The sequence below is a fragment of the Natator depressus genome, chromosome 13, assembly GCF_965152275.1.
Source record: "Natator depressus isolate rNatDep1 chromosome 13, rNatDep2.hap1, whole genome shotgun sequence".
NCBI classification, from domain to species: domain Eukaryota; kingdom Metazoa; phylum Chordata; order Testudines; family Cheloniidae; genus Natator; species Natator depressus.
Window position 1 is genome coordinate 23,617,302 of NC_134246.1, and position 14,328 is coordinate 23,631,629.

At 41.1% G+C, this 14,328-nt stretch overlaps 1 protein-coding gene across 5 annotated transcripts in view; it reads left to right on the forward strand.

The window, feature by feature from the left end:
* The window catches only part of PTPRT (protein tyrosine phosphatase receptor type T), a 720,698-nt gene that overhangs the window by 283,792 nt on the left and 422,578 nt on the right, over nucleotides 1-14,328 (forward strand). For all 5 annotated transcript variants that reach the window (XM_074970228.1, XM_074970229.1, XM_074970231.1 and 2 more), the window contains exon 6: nucleotides 861-1,035. In XM_074970228.1, the coding sequence (XP_074826329.1) occupies nucleotides 861-1,035 (175 nt within the window). The remainder of the gene's footprint in view (nucleotides 1-860; nucleotides 1,036-14,328) is intronic.

The following is a 14,328-nucleotide window of genomic DNA, read 5'->3' on the forward strand; positions in this document are numbered from 1 at the left end:
ACCTAAAGTAATGTGAAAACATGTCTACTCACCCCAGATTCAGGGGTTTGGGGGGCGGGGGATGCATTTTTGTTGCTAGCAAGAAATTGTTTACCACTCTTCAAACTTGGAGCATTTCATGAAAGTGACATCACCCAGAATGACTGATTGCTGGAAATTGGCAAAATGACACTACATTTTCACAGCCTTACTCACATATCTGCCTAGTTCTTTCCCCTACCTCAGTTCCAATTGTTGTGGAGAATAGGTAATCCAGATTAGCCAAAATGAATGTGAACCAAAATCCTGGAAGGTCTGAACATCTTCAAAAATTGGGAATGTTCGAAAGCTAAACGTGGATCTCAATCCAAATTCTGCAAATGGTCTGTCTTCAAATTAGTCTGAAACCAATTGCCACATCTGAACATCCACAAAGAAAAAGCGGTGCAAAATCTTTTCGGTTGTGGTAGTTGCACATGCTAGTTAAGCGTGCACATGCATTGCATATGAGCATCTCTGGAAGTCTGAATCATCTTCCTACCTAGACATTGCTGTATGTATGATGAGTCAAACTTAAATGCAATCCAAAAATACACCCGCAAAACTTGAAAGCATATGCAAACTCCCACATCAGTATGCAAGGGTTCTAGTTCATGTGAGTGCATACAAACAGGTATCCAGTACATTTTGTGGGTGCACATTTGGAGGTCTTTTGGAAACTTGCACCCATGTAAATTCTAACATGGTAGATTCAGGTAAATAAAAAAGTGTAACTGAGCTACTATAAAATATAATAGCAAAAATGGGTCAGTAGGTTTAAAAAACCCCATGTGTTACAGCCACATCCTCATCACTTGTTTTATTCTTGGTTTCCCTGGCAGCAGTGGAACGGAAGGGACACCGCGTTAATGGTCACCAGGGTGGTCAACCACAGACGGTTTTCTGCTACAGTCAGCGTAGCAGACACGTCTCAGCGCAGCATCAGCAAATATCGGTGTGTCATTCGCTCGGATGGTGGCTCTGGCGTTTCAAACTATGCAGAATTAATTGTGAAAGGTAGGTGACAAGAACCCAACACACATATATCATGCCTATTGTGTGTGGGTGTGTATAACACTTTTTTTCTCCCAAATGGCAGCTGTTCTGTGTGTAATATTTACAGCCCTAAAGATCTGCCTCCTTCATTAGTTTATAGCACTTGAAGCAAAATATAGGGTGTAAGCTACAGAAGAGTTTCAGTCCTCTTTTTAAAAACTGAATGAAGAAGGGGAACTTTCTCTGGCTACCACCCCATTTATCATCCCTTTAATTATGTCTGTTATACACATTTATAAGCATTTTTAACAATACTTTATTTTTTTCCACGAAACAGTTTGACCACCTCTAGATTTCAGCTTTGTTCCCTCACAGTATTTTATAAGGCACAAATAATCCTGTAAAGATGCCATAGTGTGTCCTACGCTGCTATGTAAATGGTGTCAGGGTGGGCTCATCTGCTGCCCTGAAGTGCACAGCGACGATACTAATGGAGGAGGACTGCAGCCATGTCTTTGTTCCAGTGCTATCTAGTATCACTCCTGTGCCCGTGTGCCTGAAACTGCCCAAGAATTTTTTTTGCAGCTACCAAAAAAATACAGTCAGACGTTGCTCAAAGAGCTAGGAAAAGGGCAGGTTCAGAGCGCACAGGATGCACTGGGTGAACTGTCATTTATCATGCAGACTTATTTTTTTAACAAAATCCCAAAACATTAATTGTATATTTGATTTTAATGTACCTCGATGAGGGAAAGGGGGTTTCTACTTGGGCGCAGATCTTGAGCTGCACCTGAGGGGAGATCAGGTGGGGGGAGTTCAAAGGTGTCTTTAAGTCACCTTTATTGTCCCCTGAATCTGGGTTGATTGTACTGTTCTGGCCACAGCTACAATATACTACAGTCTTGGAATCCCTTAAAAGGGCGGTGCTCAAGAATGATTCACAACCACAGTTATTCCTGAAAGAAATTTGGGTAACTGCCAGGAGGCTGGGAGCCAAAAGTGAATGTTTTAAGACTACTTGATTTTACATTTTTAATAAAAAGAGGGAATATTTAAATACATTCAATAAAGGTAGCTGTTGTCTGAACAAAAAGTATTCTAGTTGTTAGGGTTGGACTTCGAGATGCAGCCCTTTGTGGAAAACTGTCGTGGCTAATATATATCAAAGGGTATTGGGACTGAATTTGCTTACCATGAGACTTGCCCATATGTTGATACACGTCCTTTGTACCATGGAGTATTTGTGGGGAAGCATCCCAGAGATCGACACGTGTCTTCAGTCTTTGGCAGTGTGATGTGTAGGAATGAGCACAAGGCTGGGAGTCTGGAGGGCCCGAGTTCCAGTCTTGGTTCTGCTGCTGGATTCTCAAACTACAAGTGACGAAGGGACTGATCCCGCAAAGTGCTGAGTTTTTACAATTCCCACTGAGGTCAATGGGAGTGGGTGCTTGACACATTGCAGGATCAAACTTGTAAAATAAGAAGTCATTCTTGTCTGAAATGGACATAGAAAGCAGTAGGCAGGTGTATCTAGAAGCGCACTGTATTCACAAAGGAGTAAGGCAAGCCTCCAGAGGAGAAAAAAAATATTAGGTGCAACCTTAGTTAGGGAGGTGCCTGACAGTCTCCTGATCAAAAACCATTGAAGGCAAGATGATTGGAAAAGCAAGTTGTAAATACCGGTGGATGAAGTATCCAGCAGTAGAACTGTTGATAAATTTGTTGCTGGGGTTACACCGGTACCAGACACCTAGATCAAGAGGTGGTAGAAGAACTGAAAAGGAGAGATAATTAAGGGTTGATAAAGTATTATTTTGCCAAGTCTTGCTCCTTTTTTCTAAGCAGGTATATTTTTCCGTGGTTGATTTGAGGTTAGTCCCATGCACCAGTGGTGTCACTTTGGGATTGCATGGATCAGTGCTTCTGAAAGAATCTGACTAATTTTGGTGTGGATAATAACAAATTCTAAATGCGTGCACACAGCTGAAATGAAAGCAAATTGGAATCGCTTAATTCTAAAGAGATGTTTATTGAATTGCAATAATGTACTTGGGTCTACATTAAATTAGTCTGTAATTGAAGTTTTGCTCAATTGACCGTCATGTCCCTAAACTCGCTAGATTTGGGCTAATGCTCTGTCTCTTGTTCTTTCTCTTTCACACACAATCATGTGGTGTTGCTTGAACAAAGAGCAAGATTTAAAAGTTGTTTTTTCTTCTGGCAGGACTCAATTTACTTCCCTATGAATAAGATTTGTTAGAGTGTTTTGGAAAGGAAAAGAAGAACTCACGTTTCTCTGCACCATATTCATGTAGTCTGATAAATACAGAAGGACAGATTCTGTTTTTGAATACATTTACTAATCACATTGATTTAAATGGAAATGGCAGGCTTTCATCTAAGGAAGTAAGTTGGCCAATGACATTAAATAAAATACAGTCTGTGTGATATAAGAACTCCTGCAATCCCAGGTGTCTAACAAAATTAAAGCAACAGTAAAACAGTGGCAATCCTTAGTGATAATCTTATGAAACAAATGTCTGAGTTTAAGATTATGGTAATAATTTTATACACAGATGATACCTTGCTTTTACTCATAAAAAACCCTTTCTGCAATCCCATCGATGATTATGCTAATACTTGTAGAGATATCCTAGGCTTCTGTATCAGTTGTCATAAGTCTTGGGTAATTGATAAAACACATACTTGCTCTCTTCACACATTCCAGAAACAAAACAATTGAAGAAGGCTAACATATATCATTCCATTATACACCTTTTATGGAGTTTTGGCATTTCCATGGGATTAGGGTGCTCTTCTCGTTCTTAACTCTCATTACACATGTAATAAACTGCTAGAGTTTAATTGCCTTGTATATTTACTTTGAATGAAATAGAAGCAAAACTACAGAAAGGAGAATGACTGGTGACACTGTTTCAGAGTAGCAGCTGTGTTAGTCTGTATCCGCAAAAAGAAAAGGAGTACTTGTTGACAGTAGGTGAAATCCTGAAGTCAGTGGGAGTTTTGCTTGAGTAAGGCAAATTTGGTGGTGATGTGATTATTTTTCCTTGGGTCTTGTACATCATGATATGAATAATTTTATAACACACAAAACACACATGACAGAACAGTTAGATACAGATTTATCCTAAAATCTAAGAATCTACAAAATTTTGCATAAACTGGTAGCTATGTTCAAAAGACGCTTAAACTACATTGTTAGCACTTACCTTAAATACTGTTTCAGAGTGATAGCCGTGTTAGTCTGTATTAGCAAAAACAACGAGGAGTCCTTGTGGCACCTTAGAGACTAACAAATTTATTTGGACATAAGCTTTCGAGGGCTAAAACCCACTTCATCAGATGCATGGAGTGAAAAATTCAGTAAGCAGAATATATATTATAGCACATGAAAAGACGGGGTCAATGCTAATGGGCCAATTCAATCAAGGTGGAAGTGACCTATTCTCAACAGTTGACAAGAAGGGGTGAATATCAACAGAGGGAAAATTACTTTTTGTAGTGACTCATCCACTCCCAGTCTTTATTCAGGCCTAATTTGATTGTGTCCAGTTTGCAAATTAATTCCAGTTCTGCAGTTTCTCATTGGAGTCTGCTTTTGAATATTTTTTGTTTAAGAATTGCCACTTTTAAGTCTGTTATTGAGTGTCCAAGGAGATTGAAGTGTTCTCCTACTGGTTTTTGAAAGTTACAATTCTTAATGTCTGATTTGTGTCTATTTATTCTTTTGCGTAGAGACTGTCCAGTTTGGCCAATGTACATGGCAGAGGGGCATTGCTGACATATGATGGAATATATCATGTTGGTAGATGTGCAGGTGAACGAGCCCCTAATGGTGTGGCTGATGTGGTTAGGTCCTATGATGGTGTCCCTTGAATAGATTCATAGGTCAGAAGGGACCATTATGATCATGTAGTGTGACCTCCTGCACAACGCCCACCCACCCACTCCTGTGAAAAACCTCTCACCATGTCTGAGCTATTGAAGTTCTCAAATCGTGGTTTAAAGACTTCAAGAAGCAGAGAATCCTCCAGCAAGTGACCCGTGCCCCATGCTACAGAGGAAGGCGAAAAACCTCCAGGGACTCTTCCAATCTGCCCTGGAGGAAAATTCCTTCCCAACCCCAAATATAGCAATCAGCTAAACCCTGAGCATATGGACAAGATTCACCAGCCAGATATGAACACAAAGTTGGCAACAGGGTTTGTTGCAGGGATTGGTTCCTGGGTTAGTGTTTTTGTTGTGTGGTGTGTAGTTGCTGGTGAGTATTTGCTTCAGGGGATGAGAGAACAACTCTTCCTCAGCTCTTGTCCCCAAGCACGCCTACTCTACTTGTGCTACATTGATGACATCTGTGATGGGTTGCATTACAGAAACCCCCTGGGAGCTGCCACCTGATGTGCCAAGACTACTTTTGCTTTTGCTTTTTTGCTGAGTCAGCTGAGGACTTTAGTGCCCTGCCTGGTTTGAGCCAGACCCGCTAACCTGCTGCAAACCCAGATCCAGGTTTGAACCATGTCCCCTAACAGCTGTAGGCTTAACTGAAAGCAGCTTACAGAAGTGTTCCTGTCCTTGACACTCAGATGCCCAACTCCCAATTGGGCCCAAACCCCAAATACATTTGTTTTACCCTGTATAAAGTTTATACAGTATAAACTCATAAATTGTTTGCCCTCTATAACACTGATAGAGATGCACAGCTGTTTTGCTCCCCCCCCCGCCCCGCAAGCATTAATACATACTTTGGGTTAATTAATAAGTAAAAAATGATTTTATTAAATACAGAAAGTAGGATTTCAGTGGTTCCAAGTAGTAACAGACAGAACAAAATGAATTACCAAGCAAAACAAAATAAAACCCACAAATCTATGCTAATACAATAAGAAGCTGAATACAGATAAAATCTCACCCTTAGAGATGTTTCAATAAGTTTCTTTTACAGACTGGATGCCTTCCTAGTCTGGGCACAATCCTTTCCCCTGGTAAAGCTCTTGTTCCAGCTTAGGTGGTAGTTAGGGAATTTCTCGTGATGGTGGTAGCTAGGGAATTCCTTGTTCTGTTCCACCTTGTTCTGTTCCACCCACTTATATTTCTTTTGCATAAGGTGGAAATCCTTTGTCCCTCTGGGTTCCTACCCCTCCTTCTCAGTAAAAAAGCACCAGGTTAAATATAAATTTTGATTTAGGTAACATAATCAATATCCTGTGAAACCCCAAGCCATCATTCTTCCCAGCCTAACTCACAGAAAGGCCTGCCTGCAAACAGAGCCATCCACAGTCAATTGTCCTGGTTAATGGAAGCCATCAAAATTTTAAACCACCGTTAATGGCCCACACTTTGTATAACTACAATAGTCCCTCAAAGTTATATTTTATATTTTTAGTTTTAGATACAAAAGTAATACATTTATACAAATAAAATAACCACACTCAGTAAATTATAAGCTTTGTAATGATATCTTACAAGAAACCTTTTGCATACAGCATATTTTAGTTACATTATTTTTACACTCTATATATAGAGTGCATCACAACATCTTCATCATCTGGACCCATGGGAAGGAGGCCCTTGAATAATTCCACCAGGATTTCAACAATTTCCACCTCACCATCAACCTCAGCCTGGATCAGTCCACACACGAGATCCACTTCCTGGACACTACAATGCAAATAAGCAATGGTCACATAAACACCACCCTATACTGGAAACCTACTGACCGCTATACTTACCTACATGCCTCCAGCTTTCATCCAGACCACACCACACGATCCATTGTCTACAGCCAAGCTCTACGATACAACCACATTTTCTCCAACCTCTCAGACAGAGACAAACACCTACAGGATCTCTATCAAGCATTTTTAAAACTACAGTACCCACCTGGTGAAGTGAAGAAACATGTTGACAGAGCCAGAAGGGTACCCAGAAGTCGTCTACTGTAGGACAGGCCCAACAAAGAAAGTAACAGAATGCCACTTGCCATCACCTACAGTCCCCAACTAAAACCTCTCCAGTGCATCATCAAGGATCTACAATCTATCCTGAAGGACGACCCCTCACTCTCACAGACCTTGGGAGACAGGCCAGTCCTCGCTTACAGACAGCCCCCTAACCTGAAGCAAACACTCACCAGCAACTACACACCACACAACAAAAACACTAACCCAGGAACCAAGCCCTGTCCAGCACCAGGAAGACAACCTTCAGTCTTTGAACTTGATCCTGTTTTAAGCACTAAGCAGACGCATGGAGCACTAAGCAGAGGTATCACACATGTTCTTAAAGTTAGGCATGTGCTTAGGTGTTTTGCTGAGCTGGGCACTTTAGTTCCACAGATCTATACTTAAGGAGCTAAAGAAGCAGCTCTTTTGATAAAGGGAGCCTCTGCACGTGAACAAACCAAGACTATTCCATCCAGTAGAGGATGTTAATACATAACATAATGCATTTTATAAACAGCTGTCACCACTATATGGAAAATACATTGCTTTTTTCTTTGGTTGACTGATTGCTATCTGAATGCTATTGAGTGTGTGCAGTCTAGAAATGACTTGAGAGGTTCAGGATAAGTATCTTGTTGTTTTGGTTTTTCTTCAGATTGGTAATGTTTGTTAGAACAAGGAATGAGAAATCAGCACTTGTGGTTCTATTTTCAGCTCTGTCTGACAAGCGGCGTGGCCTTGTTAACCACCCCATTAATTTTACTTAGCCTCTCTGTGCCTCAGCTTTAGAGCTGTGTGAAAGCTGGAAGTTTTGCTTTCCGTGGATTTAGACAAGCATATTTTTCAGGTTTGCTCTGACTTTACCTGGGTTTGCAGACTTGCTATTTACCTGGGTTTGCAGACTTGCTATTAATTGTGTCAGTACCACATTTTAAGTAATTCTGCTGCAAAACCAGAGATCACTATAGGTTTGCTCAAGTCACAAACTACATGGAAGATTATTGTGAAAAAACATGACAAACCTACAGTCAAACCTCTCCAAAAAGTCAGATTAGGGGTTATTGGTTACTGTATAAAGCACCTTTCAGATCCATTCCAGACTCCTGTATGCAGCTGCAAGTCACTGTACCAAAAGATAGCTTTTACTGCTTTGGTTAGGGTACAGTGTAGAGTAAATAAGAGTCCCTGGGGAGAAATCTCTAGGCTTTGAGGAAAAGTTGATGGAGTAGGGCTTATTCTCAGTTCAAAAATGAGTGTTTCTGAATTGTAACACCCTCCCCTCCTGCACTCCCACAAAGTCTCATGACTACTTCTCTGGCTATGGTTCATCTGCTTATCCCATTTGTGAAACAGCCTGTCTAAGAAGAGGACTGGAATAACTTGGTATGAGGGGCTCAGAAATCTGATAACGGATAATCAGGAAATACTGCAGTGAATATAGATTAGCTTGCTCTAGCCAATTCTCCTTTCAGTGTTGCTCTCCATAAAGTTCCCTCATTATATTGCCTATGTTTGATGTTAATTGCTCAATTCACAGGGCGTTAATTTCTCCTAAGATCTCTATTCCACATCTACTAGAACACGTGTAGAGAGGTTTGACAAAGCCCTTTACATACATGCGTAGAGAGGTTTGACAAAGCCCTTTACATACATTTCTGGTTCTCTTCCTACTTCCTTTAGTTGCTTTTCCAAGGGTTTGGTTAGTCAACACAGATATAAAGTCTGTAATCTCTGATGTGATATTTGGGACAGCTCTACATTTATCATTCAGTTATATTTTGAATTCTTCAGGCACTCAAGGCTGATGTCTTCAGTATAGCAAGAAGCTGAGGTGGTTTCTTTTAAGGAGATTTGCTTGCTGTTTCCTCTCATGCCCTCGTCAGTGGTGCTGCTTGTTGGAGTCTTTAATTCATCCCATCTTTATTAACTCATCGTCAACCTGTCAGAGAAGACTGTACTGGTGACCAGAACCAGTAAGTCTTCTCCGTACAGTACGTGCAGGGGAAAAAAAATAGAGGCAGAATCAAGAGCTTCTATTGTGAAAAGCATGGCACTTATTTAAACACTTTAAAAGAAACCTGTTCTTTTATGAAGAGCTGGTTATAGACCTGAAATGCACACACAGGGCCACATGACAGAGGAAACTGTCACTGGGGAAAAAAGCAAGGGAAAACCCAAAATAGTTAAGAAGCTAGATTTACCAAGAAGTAGCTGTACAAAGTTTGATTACTCCAGGAAATAGAACTAGGGTGTGTCCAGATGGCTCCAATTAACTACTGATCCTTAGCTAAGCCTGCCTGGGGGTGGGAGGGGTCTAGGGTGCTGATATAATACAGGCCCAGCTTATTCCAGATGCGGCAGGAGGAGAGGGAACTCCAAAGTAGGGTGCACTCCTGGAGGAAGAGAAACTGCTCCAGAGAACAGACCCAGTTTCAGAATATGGGCAGAGAGGAAAAGCAGGTGCTGAATTTGGGAGAGTTTGGGCATAGGCTGGGTCTGTCTCCTATAAGTACTTTGATCACACTTGGGGGACATTGAGAACTTTTAGGAAAGTGGGACTTTTACTCATAAAGTAAATCTGTGTAGATGCTGGTAAAATAATGATGCACTTTTTTAAAAAACTGACCAGTCTCTGGGCTTCCTTCCCACCTCCCATTTCTGTGGTGGTCGAGTCATCCTGGCCATCAGGGAGTAACTGGTAACATGCCAGATCCTCAGGTGTGGTTGAGCTGTATTTGGAATAGGAACTGAATTGAGGCGGTAGTGGGAGATGGCTGTACATCACCTTTGCACTGCCCTGATTCATGGAGCTGTCCAGTTAGAGCATTCTAAGCATCCAGGAGCTTGGAATTGGTGTAGCACAAGGATGCTGTCCATTCTCCATACCTAACCCTGCCCTGCTAAGCCTCTGATACTGGGGCAGAGAGGGTGGTAGTCATTTGTCAGCTGTATGCCAGCCAGGGAATTCCTAGGAAGGTGGATTAAGCTGCCTTTTTATGATCCCCTTGCACTGCCACAGCTGTTCAAAGTCACCATACCGGGAGCCATAAGTATGATTTCTTTTTAAAGAATATCACTCCTCTCTATTATAGAGATCTTATTTGTCCTATACCTGAACCTACAAACGTATCATATATAATCTTCCTCAAAGATCTTCTTGAGATATGCAGACAAACTCTAAGCACAACATGCAAGGGTATATGGTCTAGAACAATGCACACACATGACAGCAGGGCATGCATGTCCTGGAGGCCAACATGGGTAAATTGTGTAGCACAAAGAAGAAGGCTTAGTGTCCTTGATAAATACAGCAAGTGCCATCATCTAAGTTGCCCACAAATTTCCAATCATTTTATATGTAATAAAAGGCTTAGGTGGAGATAATGGAATTGAAAATAACTCTTCCAAGCACCTATGTTTTCATTTCTTTGGTGAAAAGATAGTTCTGCACCCTGGATATTCAGGTTTAAGATATTCATTACAACGGGCTTCCTATCGCCATGTTTGCACAATAGTACAACAGATTAAGAGCTGCAAGTGCACCAAGAAAATGAGATTGGAATCCTTGTATCTCAACGATGACTACGGGAGTGAATTGATGTATTGAAACATTTTATAGCAATGTATTGCACCACTTCTATAGTCCGGAAAACCCAAACCAGTCACTTATAAACCATTCAGGTGATGAGGTCAGCCCTGCTCAGGAATACATGCATTTTAAGTTTTAATATTATTCCTCAAATATTTTTTTCTATGAGGCATAATAAAGTTCAGTTAAGTAAGGGAAATACAAGAAAATTCCTATCTGAGCCACCCAGACTGCAAAAGCTGCTGGATAGATTTGGATTCATCTGCCTGAGTAAAACATATTAATCAAGATCTTAAAAATTACCACCTTGGGAAAAGGAAAAAGTCTCTTGCGCCAGCACTACCTGCAGTATCAGTTGAGCTGTGATAATGAGGGTTCCCCCTAGGGTTGGCTGCTATCTCGCTGTGTATATTTTCCTGTATGTGAAATTAGATTCAGTCTTAGAATTTGCATGCTCGGCACCATGAGAAGTGTAGATTTGATACAGTTTGTAATGAGATTGCTTCATCTAACTTCCTCGCGCAGACACAGGTAACGTGTTTTGTGTGAACGGTCTGTAAAGGTTTTGCTGTGTCAGATTTTACTCTCACAAGTGAGAAGAGCTCTGCTTCTGCTGACTGGCTGAAGAAAGCCACTTCAGCCCATTTATCAGCTTCCTCAACGGATTTGGGGAAATACAGCACTCACTTCCTTGAGGTCTGGGTCTGACTGCTAATTGCTTAGATTCCTCATTTCCCAGACTGTTTTAATGGCCTAGTTAATGGAGTGCACAATTTTACTCATTAGGTGGGTGTGCGATGGTGTGAAGGGGGAGAAGAGATTTCAGCCTCTCACCAGTCTGCCACACCTGAACTTTCTTATACATGGTTTTTCCTTTCTTTCATTCCAGCTAATGATTCTACAAACGGGCCTGGGAGGAGAGAATCCACCATTCAAAATACCTTAGCAGTTAGTGTGATGTGAAGGAATGGGGAGAATGATGTAGATTAGTTCAAGGAGACCCTTTTTTTTTTTACTTCCTTCCATTTAGCCCTCCAGATGCTTGGACAAGAAATCATTTTCTTTAAGGTGTGGCTGAGGCATCCTTTACACACACAGCCAAATTGTCAAGTGTACATGCAACACTAAGTGGACTTGTGCTCACATATCCGTGTGTGTGCTTATTAGGTATTGTGGGTGTCTGAGTTGTGCATGTGCAAATTTGAACTGCAATATGCAAGATTAGTATATGCGGTTTGCAAAGGGGGCTCATAGCCGGCAGTGTACTGACAGCTTCTCTTTCAATATTGCCCAACCTCTCTTTCTTTTTTTTTATGCTTTCTTAATGCGACCTCTATCTTCTATGCAGAAGCAGCAGGGAATATTTTCTAGTGACTGGTGCTCAGTTTAGCTGCCTGTGAAACGAGTTTACTACTACTACTTTCTGTAGCACGCGTAAGTGTTGAGTGTTAATCTTTACTGTGAATTCCTCAGTTGAAAAGTGCTACGTAAATGCAAAGTGGCGTTCTCCATTCCTGAGGCAAGCCTGAGTCAAGAAGTTTGGATCTGGATTCAAATGTCATCATCTAAATTCAGGGTGGGGTGATTTGGGCTCCTCTTTAAGGTATATATTACTATTGCCTATTACTGTGTCTAAAATATTGGACCAAGTGGGAGGAATAAATGTCAGTTAATTTAATACAATAGGGCAGGAAGATCTGAAACTATGGAGAATGGGGTCATGGAAACTCCAGGAGATCCCCAACAGCTTCTTCGTGCCCAGGTGAAGAGATTCATCCCCTTATCCCCAGGCAACCCCTTGCTAAGCCTGGCTACTCAGGCTTGGGGCAAAGCAGGAATCATGGTATTTCTGATCTGATGCGAAGTAGAAATGTCATGAGCCTGTTCTTGGGAGATCTTTGTGCCCAACTCCATTGTTCCAAATAGTGCATGTTGCTCAAAGAAAGCTCAGATGAGTGCCTGCAATTCAGGGTGCTTTACCATACAGAACCACAACTTTTTCTATCTACCTTTTACAGCCCTCGTCATCATAGGATGAGCTGCCTTTAAGTATTTAAAATTAACAATCTGTGTCTTCCTTCACAGCCTTTAGTAGAAATAACATGATTACTTTATATGGCTGTTTGTGCATGTGTAATCTGAGGGAAAGCTAAATCAAATGAGTTTTGTGTTTAGTTATGAATGCAGCGACGTCTCTGGTCGGTGTCTCTTGCAGGAATGAGTTCCATAGTTTAGTTCCAGCTCTTGAGAGCTATTTCCCACACATCTGAGCTATCCCTTATTGGGTGAGTTTTGTTATTTGTGTGGAAATCATGGCAGCTGTTTGGGAAATCATGGTCATGGAGGGAGGGGTGTTTTCATGTAGCTCGGCCATCCTTGTGCAGGGTTTTGAATATCAGCGTGTCCCTGGTGTGATGTATTCACAATGTCCTGTGCCACTAAGAAAACAAGTGGTGTGTTTTGTACCCACTGGCACTCTTTCAAGGTGTGGCTTCATTCCTAGGTAGGAGTTGCAATAAAGCCTAGAGGTGATGGATTTGTGGGATTATTGTGGCAAGGTCTGTCGAATGGGGTGGGGCTCAATCTTTTGCCAAGTCAGACATGGAAGTGAGATTCTTGGCCACTGTGGCTATTTGGACATCTGATAGCACTGAGTGCAAAAGGGCTCCAAAGATACAGACAGACTTAATAAACCTCTTTATGCCTCCAATAGCAGGGGATGTTATAGAGAGGCAAGTTCTTCCATGCATTTCCTTTGTCCTATCAGCATCACCTTCATCTTGTCCGTACTGAGCTAGGCAGCTGATTTCGATTAGACATTGAGAAAGCTGGGAGAGGATGCAGGTCATATGATATAAATCCCTAGTTTATGCATTCATGGAAATAGCTGCTAAACTTTGAGCAAAATAAACGGTAAAAAGTCATAAACCTTTTGCTCTGACTAAACTGAGCAAAGATGCCGGTAGGCATGGCAGGACAAGAGAACTTCTGTCAGTCTGGCAAGGCAATTGGTATTTCCAGTCCTCACCCCTGGTTTTTGTTTTTTTGTTTTTTCAATTAAAGCTTTGCATTTTAAGGATATCTTGAGCAGAGCTCAAACAAGATCAGTGGAAACCAGACTTTGTCATGTGGAAGATTTCATATTTCCAGATTTTTTCTGTTACAAAATGTGACTTTATCTGTAGAATGGAACTGTTTGGAAAATACTCTGCTTGGTTTCCATTGAAACTTTGCTCGGACACTGACATATTCCTATGAAAATTTAGGTTCTGTTGAATCAGCATTTTTCGCAGAAAATTGTTCCTTTGGAAAAGTTTTGATCAACTTTAAAGTAGAGTCTCTCTGCCAACTGAAAACCTTCCTGGAGTGTGTTGCTCAGAAATGAATTTCAGCAGTATTGTCATTCTTTAAAATAAGTCAGGCAGCTTGTTTTAATTGCACCTTTCTAATTATTTTGCATTATTTCATGTGGTGGCTTGTTTGCTTCTGATACTGGCAGGGGTGTTGAAAAGACACCAATTGTGGTGTTTTTGTCTTTGGGCTTTAACTAAAAGGAAGAAGACACAGCATGAAAATTAAAATTGCATACATTATTAAATCATTTAGTCTCATTCTTGTCTGCCTCACTAGTGCTTTTCTAGTCTTGTGAGAATATACCAAAGTATATGACAGCATCTTCCAGGCAGGTATAGAATAGGTGGCAGGTATAGAACAGACCCTGTTCTCAAGATTGCCAGCACAGGGCTGCAGTCCTGTGAAGTT